At 38.0% G+C, this 16,466-nt stretch overlaps 1 protein-coding gene across 1 annotated transcript; it reads right to left on the reverse strand.

Annotated features, from left to right (window-relative positions):
* Nucleotides 1-9,637: 9,637 nt before the first annotated feature.
* LOC148113993 (vomeronasal type-2 receptor 26-like) lies at nucleotides 9,638-13,899 on the reverse strand. The gene is made up of 3 exons (XM_087894506.1): nucleotides 13,305-13,899; nucleotides 12,149-12,275; nucleotides 9,638-11,178 (listed from the first exon to the last, which is right to left on the reverse strand). The coding sequence occupies exons 1-3, from the start codon at nucleotides 13,491-13,493 to the stop codon at nucleotides 10,277-10,279; spliced, it is 1,218 nt and encodes a 405-aa protein (XP_087750632.1). The 5' UTR covers nucleotides 13,494-13,899; the 3' UTR covers nucleotides 9,638-10,276.
* Between the last annotated feature and the right edge of the window lie 2,567 nt (nucleotides 13,900-16,466).

The raw sequence follows: 16,466 nt of genomic DNA on the forward strand, positions 1-16,466 counted from the left end.
CTGCAAAGGAATCCCCAAAACAATCTAATGCCATGTGCTTACGTATTGAGAAAGTTAACCAGCACTGAGCGCAGATGGGCAGTATGGGAGAAAGAGGCTTTTGCGGTGCAATGGGCTCTCCTATCCTGGAGACACTTCTAGAGGGGGTTATTGAGCCTTTTGAAGTGTGGACTGATCACAAGAATCTCGAGGCGCTGAAGACAACAAGGCAACTGTCACCCAAGCAGGTTCATTGGGCTCAATATTTCAAATGCTTTAACTTTAACCTGAAATACATCCCAGGGAGAAAAAACCTTTTAGCTCTCTCCCGTAAGCCCCAGTTTGACAACCGACAGGAAGAGATAGTTCATGCCATGATCTCGGAGACTCAGCCGGCCACCCAAGTCCACACCAGAGCACAAACACACCATGGTTCCAACCTCCCCGAAGGCAAGTTGACAGCAGAGCTAAAAGCGGTGCTCTCGATTGATTCCTGGTTCAAGGAAAACCTAACCCTAAGAGAAGGGTTGGCAGGGAAGGGGAATAACCTTTATGTGCCCCACAGCATGAGACTCCTGGTGCTAAAGAGGAGTCATGATTCTCGACTAGGGGGCCACTTTGGATTTTTAAAAACCCTCCATTTGACAAGGAGACAATTCTGGTGGCCAAAGATGAAAGCTGATGTGGAAGACTATGTGAGAAGCTGTGTTACCTGCACTACCATGAAATCCAGACCACGGAAGCCCCCTGGGCTTCTCCAGACTATGGCCAAACCCACCAAGCTCTGGGAGAAGATTGCAATGGACTTCATAGTTGAGCTTCCTGACAGTGGGGGGAACAGGGTGATTTGGACTGTCATTGATTTATTCTCCAAGCAAACACATTTCACTGCCTGCAACAGACTACCCTCAGCCAAGAAACTGGCAAAGCTGTTTGTGAAACACATCTACAGGCTACATGGAGTCCCAAGGAGAATAATATCGGATCATGGGGTCCAGTTTATCACTAAGTTCTGGAGAGAGTTTCTACAGTCCATTGGGTCATCCCAGGGGCTTATCTCGGCTTTTCACCCATCGACTAATGGATCGACTGAAAAATTGAACTCAATGGTGGAGCAATACATTAGGTGTTATGTGAATTATCAACAAGAAAACTGGGCGGACTTACTACCATTTGCAGAGGTGGCTTATAATAATGCAATACACAGCAGTACTGGGTTGACTCCTTTTCAAATAACTACGGGCATGGATTTTGTGCTGATGCCTGAGTTACCTAGAGAGCTGCCCACTTCTATGTCCCTAACAGAATGGATGACCTCATTGAAAAACGGTTGGGAGGCACTTCCAGTTTGTTTGCCTCCGGTAAAAAACGGTCCATCTTCAAGGACCGCCAGCCCCGCCGCCTGTAGAGGCTTCGATTTTGAGAAGCGCCTTGAAAACTCCAGAATCTGAAGGATTTGAAGGAGAAGAGTAAGCAAGGCGCAGGTCGAGCCCCTGTGAGCCCCCAGAAGATCGCTACTGGGGAGGAAACAGGCACGGCTCCCTTTCAACTTGCTGAGACTCCGGATGGCGTGGGACGACTCTGCTTGTTGCAGAGCAAGCCGGCTGCAGCAAGCATCCAAATTGATTCAAATTAACTTTATTAACTAGCGGGAAAAAACAACCTGAACCTTTAAACCAAGAAACTGCAAGTATTATCTTTTTTGTGACTTTCTGATTTAAGCAAAAATCAGAGCGAGTGAGAGCGGCTTGAAAAAATGGCGCCCTGCTCCAGCGTTAACAAGCTGAGAGTGAGAGTGGTCTTGTAAAGCTATTTTAACAGGATACAAAGTTGCGCTGCTTGTAACAAGCAGGTGCAGGAGAAGAGGGAGAAAAAATCCTTTTTAAATAAGCCTGAGCTCGCATCAGTTTAATTTTATCTCCAACTTGACTAAACCTGGGGGATTTTTTTAGAGGACTTTGTGGTGCTGGAAAAGGAAAAAGGATCTCCTTTTTCAGAAAAGCTAATCTACGTGGCAGAATGGCTTCTAAAAAACAGGAAGGCAAGGCAGCAGGGGGGGATCCCCCACACACAAGTCTGAACAGCAGTTTCCCCCTGCTCAGCAGAGTCAAAAAAAAGATTTTGATTTTGAAAGCTTAAAAGAATTTATTACTCAGGCTCTGGATGATAATTTTCAAAAATCTCAACAGGAAATGGATGATAAATTTCAAAAATCTCAACAGGAAATTAAGCAGGAAATTAATGAAATGAAAAAGCTGGTGAAAGAGAATTATGGCAAGGTAACTGATAAATTATCAAATGTGGTGTCTGGCTTGTCAGAAATTATTATTAAAGTGGACTCTAAATTGGAAGAATTTAAATCAGAAGTGAATGTTAAAATAAAGGATACTGATTTCAAAATTTCTGATGTGGATAATAAAATGCAGAGAGTTGAAAATGAAATTACGATGATGCAATTCCGGTCTATGGAATTCGCTATAAGAATTAAGGTATTAAGGAGAATGACCGACAAGACTTGAGACAGATTTGTGCTGATGCTTTGGCTGTGTTGTTAAAAATTAATTCTGAAGAGATTTTTTACAAAATAGACAAAATTTACAGAGTGAACTCATGGGTGGCCAGACAAAGACAATTGCCTAGAGATGTGGTGATATACTTTACAGATAGAAGAATGAGAAATGATATCTTGCAAAAAAAATTTCTTTCTTCTGTGCAAGTGGAGGGAGCTCAAATTGGAATTTATAAAGAACTGCCGCCTAAGATGTTGAAAGATAGAAAAGATTTTGGTTTTTTAGTAAATGAATTAAAAAAATTACAGATTCCATTTCAGTGGGATGCTCCAACTGGTATAATTTTGAAGTACAATGGAGAAAGATATCGATTGAATACTGTTGAAAAGGCGGAACACTTCTACTATACTGTTTTTAAAGAAAGATCACCATCCCCACGTACATCTACTGTGTTGGAGATAAAGGAGAGTGATAAGGAGAAGCAACCTCAGCAAGAGATGGAAGAGCAGCCTAAGCAGGTGGAATCAGAGCCAATGGAAATGCAAGGTGCTACAGGAGGTTTTTTGGAGGAGCCCCTTCTTCAATTTTGACTACAAGAGATGTGGCTTTGGATCTAGCTCGAATGGCTGAAGCCAAAGACCAGCGTATAACTCGTGCAATTTCTAAACAAATCAAAGAAAAGCAATTACAGGAAAGAGCTAAGGCACAACAATACAAAAAAGGAGTCAAGAGCACCACACAAGAAAGTGAAGCCATGGGGGGAGCAAAGCCGAAGATCTCGGAAGATATCCGGCAATTCTGCTCGTCACTTCAAAAAGGGATACGTGACGGTTAAGTTTTTATCTTGGAATGTGAATGGATTGAACTCACCACAGAAAAGGAGGAAGATATTTACATATTTGAGACAATTTAATAATGATATAATTTGTCTACAAGAAACTCATGTCAGAACACAAGATCAAAAATATTTGATAAATTCAAAATTAGGAATACATTTTATAGCTTCAAATTCGGAAAAAAAGAATGGTATGGTTATTTACATAAATAAAAGACTGTCAGCTAAAATTATAGAAGCAGATGAAGGCGGCAGGTTTATAGCAATTGAACTGCACACTGTACATGGCCAAATTCTTGTGATTGGAATTTATGCTCCTAATCAACAACAGGATCACTTTTATAAAATTTTGCATACTAAAATATTGCAATGGGATTATAGATCTATTTTGATTATGGGAGATTGGAATGGAGTAATTGATTCCAAATTAGATAAAGAGTCTGGCGAAGTCAAGGATTAGACTACCACAAACCTTTTTTGATATGAAAGAAGACTTGGAATTAAAAGATATATGGAGAATACATAATTCAAAAGATTTGGACTATACTTTTTTCTCTGATAGACATAGATCTTTTTCTAGGATTGATTTTATTTTATTATCAAATGATTTACTTGTTAAAACAAAAAGAACTAAGATTTTTCCAAGAACTCTATCTGATCATAGTCCAGTATGGATAGAAATTGAGACTGGAAAGACTGAGAGAAGATCATGGAGATTAAATGAAAATTTGTTTAGATACGAAAAAAATATAACAGAATTTAAAAAACAGATTAAAGAATTTTTTGAAATAAATTTGAATAAGGGTACCCCAATTGAAATTGTGTGGGATGCGAGTAAAGCGCATATGAGAGGGATACTCATTCATATGAATTCTAAACATAAACTGAATCGACAAAAGAAAAGATCTGAACTGGAAGTGGAGATAAAGAATAAAGAACAACTACTTATTAAAAATCCAACAGATGAAAGAACACGTGGTGCTATAAAATTTTTGAAAGATCAATTCCAAATGCTTATGGCGGAATAAGCTGCAACAAATTTACAATATGCGAAGCATAATGCATTTTGTAATGCCAATAAACCGGGTAGATGGTTGGCCTACACATTAAGGAAGAAGCAGAGTATGAGGACTATTGATAGTATTGATATTGGAGGGAAAGAAACTTCTCAACAAAAATTAATCAAAGAAGCTTTTGTAGATTATTATACCAAATTATATGTTAAAGATGACATGCAGAATGGACTTATAGAAAAATATTTAGAAAATAAAAGAGTTACAAAAATTACTAACCAACAAAAGGAAAGAATGAATCATCCTATAACAGTTGAGGAGATAATTGCAGCAATTAAACAATTGAAAACAGCTAAAGCTCCTGGAACGGATGGCTTGACTGCAGTAAAACTTTGCAAGCAGAAATGGTGGAACAACTCAGAGACTTATTTTGTAATATACAACAAGGGGGTAAAATGTACCCTCATCATGGAAAACAGCTTATATTTCTTTGATACCAAAAGAGCAAGTAGGTCCTAAAAAACCGGAGAACTATAGACCAATATCTCTTTTGAATAATGATTATAAAATTTATGCAAAAGTACTAGCCAACAGATTGATGCCAGTAATTCAAGAGGTGATTCACGATGATCAAGCGGGATTTATAGAGGGTAGATATATGAAGGACAATGTAAGGCAAGTTATAGATTTATTGGAATATCTTGAGAAGAATAAACAGATCCCTGCAGTGCTGGTTTTCTTGGATGCGGAGAAGGCCTTTGATAGAGTGGATTGGAATTTTCTATTAAAGACTTTAAAAAAGTTGGATTTTGGGGATCAATTTATACAAGCGGTTTCAGCAATTTACCAAGAGCAAAAGGCACAGATTATTATTAATGGAAGTTTGACAACAGAATTTAATATTGAAAAAGGAACGAGACAAGGTTGTCCGTTATCCCCATTGTTATTTATTTTAACACTAGAAGTCTTGTTGAATACAATACGGGACTCGAATATCTTGAAAGGTATAGTGATAAGGCAAGAGGATTACAGAATAAGGGCATTCGCAGATGATCTGGTTGTTACCCTAACACAGCCGATGGAATCAATAATCCAGATGAAAGACATTATAAAAGACTATGGCACAGTATCAGGATTTAGATTGAACCAGAAAAAAACTAAGATGATAGTTAAAAATATGACACAAGATCGAAAACACGAACTTGAAAGAAGGGCAGGTTTTGAGATTGTACCTAAGGTTAAATATCTAGGAGTTCAGGTTGCAGAATCAAATATGAAACTGTTTCAAAATAATTATGACGTGTTGTGGCGAGATATACAGAAAGATATGGAGACTTGGAAAAAACTGCAGCTGTCTTTATTTGGAAGAATAGCAGCAGTTAAGATGAATATTTTGCCAAGATTTCTTTTTTTGTTTCAAATGATTCCAGTGCTTAAAAGTGATAAACAACTGAAAGAATGGCAAAGCGGAGTGAATAAGTTTGTCTGGAACGAGAAAAAACCGAGAGTGAAATTGAAAATTATGCAAGTTGTTCCAGAAAGGGGAGGTCTTAAACTTCCAAACCTACAGTTATATTATGAAGCAGCAGCTTTGACTCAAGCAAGCGATTGGTTTGGAAGGAAAAAGACTGGAATATTGAATATAGAAAGTTTTGATCTTGAATTTGGATGGCATGCTTACTTATTTTATGAAAACAAAGTGGATAAAGTATTCAAGAGCCATATACTTAGAGATTCCTTGATGAGAGTTTGGAAGAAGCACCGACTCAAATGGGATTATAAAATACCGCTATGGCTGGATCTTGGTCATATCATGTGGAATGCAAATATAATGTCACTCGGGGGGGGTTATATAAAGAAGTTCTTTTTACAGATGCGGGCAGATTGCAACTGAAGACATTAGAGACACTGCTAGACGAAGGGATTAATTTAACTTGGTTACAGTATAATCAAGTTCAACTGAGATGGAAAGAGGACCAAAAAATTGGTATTATGTTGCATGAGGAAGAATTGGTTAGACATATAAAAGAGAAAGGTCCAATGCATATTAAAAGGCTATACAATGTTTTGTTAGAAAGGGATTCAGAAACTGAATTGGTTAAAGATTGCATGATCAAGTGGGCACAAAATTTTGCAGAACCAGTGATGCTGGAAACATGGGAAAAAATATGGGTTAAGAATGTTAAATTTACACAATCGCAGAATTTGAGGGAAAATTTTTATAAAATGTTTTATAGATGGCATCTAAATCCTAAGAAATTGTCGTGTATGTACCCTAATGTTCAGCCAAAATGTTGGAGATGTGATTGTTTAGATGCTACATATTATCATGTTTGGTGGACCTGTAAGAAAGTTAAGGCCTTTTGGATAAAAATATGGTGGGTTATGCAGAATGTTTTGAAGAAAAAAATTCAATTTTCTCCACAATTGTTTTTATTGGGTATAATTAAGGGTTTTACATTGGATGAAACTAAGTTGATATTGTATATGATAACAGCAGCGAGATTATTGATAGGTAAATACTGGAAAAATGAAGCTTTGCCCACTATTGAAGAATGGACTTTGAAGATGGCCAGTTTTGCAGAGATGGCGAAGATTTCAGCATATCTAAAAGATCGTTCACAAGAGACTTATGAATGGGAATGGAAAAAGTGGATAGATTATGTGCAGAACAAATATCAAACTAGGAAGTATCAAATAGCTTTTTATTGAAAGTATTATATAAAAAATAGAAATATTTGAATTTTGTGAAGATGAAAAATTATATGGGGGATTGAGGGGTTCAGGTTTTATAAAAAGGGGATCTTGATGGGATTATATTCTGTGGAAGTCAGGGAGGGAGGGTTAGGGGGGTTTGGGTGGGTTAGGTTGGGGAGTTTGGGGTGGGTTGGGGGGGGAAATGGGGTGAAAATGTAATTATAAAACTTTTGCAATAAAAAAAAAGAAAAAAGAAAAACGGTTGGGAGAATACTAAGAAAGCTTTAGCGGAATCAGCAGAAAAATATAAGGCCCAGGCCGACAAACGCCGGTCCCTCCAACCACCTTTCCGAATAGGCGATAAGGTGTATTTGTCAACCAAGTACCTAAGATTGAGATTACCTAGCAAGAAGTTTGGACCCAAATTCATAGATTCCTTCCCTATAGTGAAAGTGATTAACCCAGTGTCTGTCCAACTTAGCCTCCCTTGCATATTAGGGAAAGTACACCCCGTTTTCCACAGTAGCTTATTGAAACCAGCCAGAGAATCTAACTTAAGATCCTTGCCAGCTGCTCCACGCCCTCCTTTGGAAGTGCAAAGTGGAACTCATTATGAAGTGAAGAAGATCCTGGACTGGAATGACAGGTGTCATTCCTCTATCTTGGTGCTACTTGAGTTCTCAGCGGCTTTCGATACCATTGACCATGGTATCCTTCTGGGGCGACTAAGGAGCTAGGAGTGGGAGGCACTGTGTTGCGGTGGTTCACCTCCTATCTCTCTGGTTGATCACAGTCGGTGCTGGTAGGAGGACAGAGGTTGACCCCTAGGCCCCTCATCTGCAGGTTGCCTCAGGGCTCAGTCCTCTCTCCCCTCCTATTTAACATCTACATGAAACTACTGGGTGAAATGATACGACGACACAGAGTGGGATATCAGCAATATGCTGATGATACCCAGCTGTATATCTCCACCCCTCGTCAGTTCAGTGAGGCAGTAGATGTGATGTGCCAGTGCCTGGAGGCTGTGAGGATCTGGATGGGAGTCAACAGGCTCAGACTTAACCCAGACAAGACCGAATGGCTCTGGGTATTGCCCCCTAAAGACTATGTCAATTGTCCATCCTTGGTTCTAGGGGGTGAGAAAGTGCCCCCCTCAGAATGGGCTCGCAATTTGGGTGTCCTTCTAGACTCACAGCTGAGACTGGAACAATATCTGACAGCTGTAGCTAGGGGGACTTTTGCACAGGTTCATCTAGTGCACCAATTGCGACCCTATTTGGATCAGGAACTCTCCCCACAGTCACTCATGCCCTTGTCACCTCATGATTGGATTATTGCAACGCGTTCTACATGGGGCTACCCTTGAAAAGTGTTCGGAGACTACAGTTGGTCCTGAATGGGGCAGCGCGAGTTATAGTAGGTGCGCCTAGATACACCCACATTACACCAATTATCCGTGAGCTGCACTGGCTCCCTATTATCTCTGGATGCAATTCAAGGTGTTGATCATTACCTTTAAAGCCCTATATGGATCAGGGCCAGGCTATCTTCGAGACCGCCTTCTACCACATAGCTTCCAGCGACCAGTAAGATCACACAGAGTCAGTCTCCTCCGGGTCCCATCAGCTAAACAATGTTGGCTGGCGGGCCCGTGGGGGAGGGCCTTCTCTGTGGCTGCCCTGGCTCTCTGGAACCAATTACATCCTGAGGTCCGGACCGCCCTCACCCTATTGGCCTTCCGCAAAGCTGTGAAGACCTGGCTCTTCTGGCAGGCCTAGGGCCGTTGATCTCATTATAATGATCTTGCAAGAATCGGCCATGAATTGGAGTGCATGTGTTTTAACATTTTTAAAATTTTTAATGTTTTAATGTTTTTCTTTTTAACATTTTTTATGGGATTGTTCGAATTGCTTTATTCTTTATTGTAAGCTGCCCGGAGTGCCTTGGGAGTTGGGTGGCATAGAAATGCGACAAAATAAATAAAATAAATAAATAAATGGACTCTAGACTCTACAGGGGTCGCTTACAATATTTGGTACACTGGAAAGCTTACCCTTTATCTGAAGCTACTTGGGTGAAAAGTTGGGATGTAAATGCTGATACTCTAGTGAAACAATTTCCTAATAAATTTCCTGAGAAACCGAAAGGTTCCCCGGGGGGGGCGGTTTAAGGGGTCCTGTGCAAGGTGTTAATCCCTTCTTTTGTGTTTTGTCTGCTTTATTTTTCAGGATGTGGTTCTTTCTGCAGGGGGGGGACACCTGCAAGCTTTGGAAGCCATATTAGGCCAGAAGCTTCAATGCTGCCACCTTCTCATGTGTGGGAAAATAGGAGGGGGGATTAAGAAGAGGGGTTGTTAGTAGACATAATAACATTCTTCCTGTCGGTCAAGGTTAGGGCAATCCAGCATCTGGAGAAGGAGTGGTCAGGGGGCTGGGTCGAGATGGGATGGACATTGATTGGAGCATGTGATCGACTGGGGAGTGAGGGGATAGTTTTGGGGGTTTTGACTTACTGAGAAAAAACCCGGGCCTTTCAGATTTGGGTTTCCACACATGTGTCAGTTTACTTATTCTAATAAAGAGAACTTTGGAAAATGTTTGCTTCCATGTCTTTACTCGGAGTTGGCGTTTTCTGGAATGCTGCCAGTAGGTTTTTAAACTCATAATTATTTTAAACCTCAAAGCATATACAGAAGTAGTTGAGACTACTTTGAAGCAGCATATTATTTAACCGAGAATTTATTTGAAAATTTGAATATTATACAGCAATCAGGGCATGGATATTCCCATTAATATGTAGCCTAAGAAGGAACCAGGCCCATAAACTATCCCATTAATGAAGCAGTATGAAAATCATATAAAACTCCAATATACTCCAAATTAAACTTTTTCTTCAATATCCAATAGGGCCATCCACAAATCAGAAAAATTCCACATTGTATATGACAACTCTTTCAGATTTGGGAAATTTATGGACATATGTTAATAAAAATTTAATCATCATTCGAATCAAATTAGGTAGGACATATCCATTCTTTGATATTGAAACAAATCTCTTTTTAAAAATGTCTTTTTTCCATATCAAGATTTGTATATGAATGAAGGTATAACAAAGTCAGGCGATCTTCCTAGATTCCTTAAAAATAAATTAATGCAGAAAAAAAAATCCCAGAAAAAGCACTTTAGAAATAATCTAAAAATGTTACATTGAACCCAAATACCAAAAAAAAAAAAAAAAAAAAATTACATTTCTTTCCTTATTAAATTTTCCTTCTTGTTCATCTCAGGTCTCAGTAAAATGATATAGCATTTGGGGAAAAATATACACCCCAGCAAACCAGCACTGGAGGATAAGATGGAGAAGATCTCCACAGCTACCATGTATTTCCCTTTGGTGCTCAGGTAGGTTGGAACAAACGTCAGCCAAACGCTGCAAAAGACCAACATGCTGAAAGTGATAAACTTGGCCTCATTGAAACTGCTGGGAAGCTTTCTGGCTTGAAAAGCAATGTTAAAGCTGACACTAGCAAGGAAACCCATGTAACCCAGGACACAGTAAAACATGATCACTGAGCCTTCATTACATTCCATTATGATTTCTCCCTTCAGTGAGTGCAGGTCTGTATCTGGGAAAGGGGGAGAGGTACTCAGCCAAACAGTGCAAATTCCCACCTGGATGAAGGAACCCAAAAGGACAATAGAATTGGCCAGTCCTTTCCCTACCCATTTCCTCATTCCAGAGCCTGGTTTTGTTACCATAAATGCCAGAATCACAGTCATGGTTTTTGCCAATATAGACGAAAGGGCCACTGAGAAGATAATGCCAAAAGTTGTTTGTCGGAGAAGACAGGTCATCTTTTCAGGTTTTCCCATGAAGAGGAAGGAGCAGAGGAAGCAGAATAGAAGGGAGAAAAGGAGGGTACAAGTGAGGCTCCAGTTGTTGGCTTTGACAATTGGAGTCTCTCGATGCTTCCAAAATAGTCCAAACACGAGGATTGTAATCAAAGAGAAAACAATAGCCAAAGTAACAAAGAGGATTCCTAAAGGTTCGTCATAAGAGAGATAGGCCAACACTTTGGGAATACATTGATTTTGGATATTGTTGGGATATTCGTTTTCTGGACATTTCATGCAGGCATCCATATCTGAAAAAAGAAAAAAGGAGATTTTTTTCCCCAATATAACAAAGTTTCTATCTGTATAAAATATGTACAGAACAATTGATATCTATTTTGTGAAGAGATGATAGGGTTGGGGTTGGGTTATTTTTTTTATTGCCAAAGCATACATCATTCTCATAACATAAATTTAAGCTGCAGATCCCGTGTTATGCACAGACCATGTTGTTAGAAAAACAAAAGCAGATAAAACTGTTTCCTCTTCCCTCTGTTCATTTGTAAGCTAAGCTGATTACAATTTTGTAGAAATACTTTATACTAATAAATCAATTTCATATGGCATTTTAAGTAATGGGTGGAATAAAAAGTTGGAGAACCTTATTTTATCTAAATTATGGAAACAATCAAAACACCCAAATTAAATGTTTTAATGGTTCGGAGACTACTTTTATATTTTTACACCAGTAATGCTTCACTGAATTATACTTTTCTCACATCTTATGTATTAATTTGTCCTTCGTATTGATTTGACCATGAGATAGAATTTAACATTTTCAGTTATACATATTTTTGAACTACATACTCATTAAATGGAAACAGTAAAAATCAATCCCACATGCTTTTCTTTTTACTTAGAGACATTTATCCTTCAACAGTGGAAGGATAAATACACGCCAGATTGCTCAATTCATTTAGTTGCCTTGGCATATGAATGAATTCCATACAAATTCATGCATGTGCTGCTGATTACACTATAATATGTCATCATAAAAAACTTTTATTTAAAATTTTAATTACATGCATGAGAAGGTGATAATTGAGAGAGCAAAATAGAGGGAAAAAGAATGAGGGAAAAGAGAATATTATGGGGGGGGGTCTTTTTCTTGTCTTTCATTGTTTTTGCTGTTGTTCATATAGTTACCCTTAAATAATTCAAGACATTGGACTGGATTTTTGCTGGTCAGTTAGCCAAAGTCCTCACATCTGTTTGTTCTACCTATTTCATCAGAGATCTGCCCTTCTGAACATTGCACACAATCATAGCAGCAAAATTTCTCTCCTTCCTTCTTCTTTCTGCAGGAGCCTGGATAGCAGTGGTCATTGCACACAGACAGAGGAAGCACCTGAAAGGTAATGGGTATGAGATTATCAGAGAATAAAATACCTGCATTAATATAGCTTTCTCAAACAAGAAACCCACAACCAGGATGAAGAAGCAGAAGAAAATAAAAATGAGCTAACTGGAGTTAATGGGAAGTAATAGGCACTGACTTCTTTGGATGTCCTGGGAGTTGACCTGAATGGCAGAAAATTATGTTTTCATAGGATCCAGGCAAATGTTTGGATTAGTCCTAATGAATTCATTAGTGTTTTTTTTTTACACATGAGCAAATGCAATCCAGATTCTTTTGCAGCCAAAATGTTTAAAATCAAAATGTTATACTGTACTACAAGTAGGTCCTGACTTACAACCACAATGAGGTGCAGAATTTCAGTCATAAATTGTTGCACTTGGAAGTTAGGACACTCTGAAAAATTCAATTTTGTGATCATTTTTAAAATTTTTGTAAAGAGAATCACATGATTGTTCATTCTCTCTAACTGACAATCTGCTGATTTTACTGCCAAAGCTGGGTTTTTTGGCAATGTTGCTCCCTGGATATAATGGGAGCACATCGGAACAACTCAACTAGTATTTCGGACAATCATGAACCCACCTAAGAAGAGGAATCTTGAAGGTTGCATTTTCCTGTGGGATTGATTGGAAAGTCATTGATCATCCATCTTTCCTTTTGGAAGTTCATTTTCTTAAACATGCCTAGGTTTCAATTTCACTTTCTTAAGTTTCTGTTTTTCTTTGCTTCTTATTTCTAAAATTTGACTGGTTGAATGCTAATTTATTTTAACCCTGCTGAACAAGGCATTTTAAAATGTCGTTTGGTTTTTCTTTTTCTTTTTTTTTATTGTTTCTTTAAAAACATTTTTGGAGTCTTGTATTTTAACTTTCTTTGAATAGATTTTTTTTAAAGTTTTTTCAAAAAGAAAAGCTCCAAAAGACCAAAAAAATCACTTTCTTCAATTACTGCCATGTATTTGACAATTGCTTGAAAGAGTACTTTTGTTATAGTTGAGAATCTACAGCTTCTTCTCACCTGATTAAAGCTCCTGTGCCATACAATTTGATTGTCATTAAGAGTTAATTCTCTGCCTGGTGGAGCTCGAGGTTCCAATGTTCCAACCTTGATTCGAGAAAAGGAATTATTTGGAAAAGTAATCCAATTTACAACATCATAACCCATAATCAGTTCTCTGTTTTCATCAAATGTAATAGTGTCTCCCATACTGTTGTTGAATACGATGCTTTTCAAGAAAGAATGAAACTGTTTTTTTTAAAAAAAGAAAGAAATTAACAGCAAGACTTTGAAATCAAGGAGCCTTGATAGTACAGTGGTCTACGCACCCTGTTATTAACACAGCTGCCTGCAATTTACTGCTGGTTCGAATCTCTCCAAGGCTCAAGGTTGACTCAGCCTTCCATCCTCTCTAAGGTAGGTGAAATGAGGACCCAGTTTGTGGGGGCAATAAGCTGACTTTGTATAAATATACAAAAGTATGAAGGCTATTGCTTAACGCATTGTAAGCCGCCCTGAGTCTCCGGAGAAGGGTGGCATATAAATCAAATTTAAAAAAAAAAAATCACAATCACATAAAATTATTTCAAACTGAACTATCCTGCTTTGAAAAATGAAAATGAGGATTATGGGTGTCTTCAAATCATTGTTGACTGTTGTCTGAACAACAGTCTGCAGTGTTTTAGGCAAGTTGTCCAGAATTGGTTTGCCCTTGCACTTTAAAAAAAAAAAAAATTACCTACGGCACGTGTCAGCCAGGGATCACTAAAGTGGCTGGCTGCCTTTCTGAAAGGCAGGGATCACTGTCTTTTTTTCGGGCGGTGTTATCTTGTCCGCAGGATGCCTGAATGCCAGTATGCAATCAGGGGAGGCTTCTTTCCTGTCTCTACATAGTTTAATCGCTCACGGGAATTGAGCTATCAAGCTGCTGACCTCAGCAGAGTGCAAGTTCAGTGTCTTACCACATGAGCCACCGCGGCCCCCTCTTTCTAGGACTGAGAGAGAATGACTGGTCTAAGGTCACCAGCCGATCTTAGATAGGCTTAATTATAAAATATGCAGATTTTTTGGTTGCATAGAATCTGAATGCACTTCACAATGATTATTCAAATAGTGCTTCTCAAATACCATGACAAAGTAGCCAATCTTCATTGACATAGATGGATCATCTACATTTAATAACCTAACCTGAATTTTAGAACTTTAGCACCCAAACTTTAGAAGGCATGGTATTACCTTTACTGCATTCTAAACCTCCAAATAACAAAAATAAAGCTTAATATATTATTGGTTCCCACTTCAACAACATTACTTCATAGTTTGGCATGTTTTCTATAGAATCCAAAACAAATTAACATTTAAAACCATAGCTATTAGGGAAAACAACAATACTGTCTATTCTACAGAATTTACTGTCTGGAAAAAGACAGTAAATTCTGTAGAATAGAAGTCTTTTTTATAACAGCAACCTGGTCTACCTAAATATGGCACAGAGCATACTGCTTCCACTTTCGCCTTTCAACCCAATCCAGGAGCCTTTGCAGGCAGTTGCTTTCATGACAAACTATTTTTGTGCTAAATCTATGTTTACCAACAAAGAAATAAAGGGAGACTGGTATAGATCTATTTCAAGCTATTTAGATTTTGTCAGATAGCCATACCTTTCTGGAATTCAAACCTTGAATTTGGGTAGACCAGGTTGCCCTGATAAAAAACACTTCATCTCTCACCTGGGATAGCGAGCAAAGTAAGGAGACCCTGTGGCTTAGACCTCAATACATCTACATAATATATAAGCAGCCCAGGTTCGAATCCCAGAAAAGTTAAAGCTAGCTAACAAGAGCTAAATAGCTTGAAATAGATCTATACTAGTCTTTCTACTTTCTTTGATCATAAACATAAATTTAACACAAAAATGTAGAATAGAAAAACACTTTCTCTTAAACCAAAGATAATCTCTCAAATTAATAGTTATATTGTTTCCCAATTTGTATTTTTTTATTTAACAGAATTCATTGGTATAAGGGTGCTATGTAACATCATTACTAGTATTGCTACACAATGCAATTAAACAAACAATTTTAGTGTGTTAGAAACAAAATAAAATACCTGCCATGGTTTTAAATTCTGAAATATTACTTGTTCTGTTCCTATTGCATTTCTACGTCTGGATCTGGACTTGAGTAATGCATGCAAAGAATGTGCCATAACAAACACTGCGTTATAAATGTTGTAACTGTGACCACTCATTCTCATTTCAAATAATATACTTGGCAGATTTTCTAAGTTCTCATCCCCAGTGCATAATAGGTTGCTATTTTCATTTAAACTAGAAGGGTGTAATGGGCAGTCAAACACCTGCTCCCAAAAATTCTGAATAAAATTGTCTTCTTTTGCCCAATATGGCCTTAAACTGTGAAGAAATTCTTGGAATCCAGGGGGCTCTTTTGAGCGTATTGTGAATGATAGAGCACCATAGAAACTCTGTATGTCCCAAAATCTATATATGGACAGTGATTCAAAATTCCAATGGGCTGTAATAATCCACACTTTACCCAAAGGTTTCAGTGAAGTCAAAGATGCTAAAAAGATAATATTTCTCAGATTTTCCATGGCTGGAGTTAGGGCATAGATAAAACACACTTTGACTTTATCATCTGTAAAGAGTTGATCATATCTTAACTCCGTTGCAATCAAGTGTATATATTCATCTATATATGCTTTCTGTGGTGTTCTAAGAACAAAAGCATAACAGATATTATTTTGGGAAAGCAGCGGTTCAATTTTCTGCAAAAACAGGTCCCCATAGTCATCATCCACAGCCAGGATCCCAATCCAATTCCATCCAAAATGCTTAAGTAATCGAATAACCCCAGTGTATTGATGCATTTCATTCGGGACCATCTGGTACAAGGATGGAAATACATTTTTGTCTCTATTTACTTGAGTAAATGTTCCGTAGGCAAGCTGAAAGGCAATATACACCAAATAATCAGAATAATTATTTAAGAATATGAAATGGGATTCATTTTAACTAAGGCAGAGTCAGCACTGAAGTGTTGGTGAAATTATACATTTCAGTTCATATACATTGCAATAGTATGTCAGTTAAAAGGTTTTCTTATGTGTTTCTGTGACCATTTTAACAGATTGTGAAAACCCTTAAAACATAGCATAATATCA

The sequence above is a fragment of the Pantherophis guttatus genome, chromosome 4, assembly GCF_059756535.1.
Source record: "Pantherophis guttatus breed Tessera chromosome 4, ASM5975653v1, whole genome shotgun sequence".
Taxonomy (NCBI): domain Eukaryota; kingdom Metazoa; phylum Chordata; class Lepidosauria; order Squamata; family Colubridae; genus Pantherophis; species Pantherophis guttatus.

Excerpts from the sequence above, each read along its gene's own strand:
- LOC148113993 (XM_087894506.1), bottom strand. The coding sequence starts at position 13,493 with ATGGGAGACACTATTACATTTGATGAAAACAGAGAACTGATTATGGGT. Across the intron at positions 12,276-13,304 it reads GGCACAGGAGCTTTAATCAG|GTGCTTCCTCTGTCTGTGTG; the intron begins GTGAGAAGAAGC and ends ATTACCTTTCAG. Across the intron at positions 11,179-12,148 it reads GCAGATCTCTGATGAAATAG|ATATGGATGCCTGCATGAAA; the intron begins GTAGAACAAACA and ends TTCTTTTTTCAG.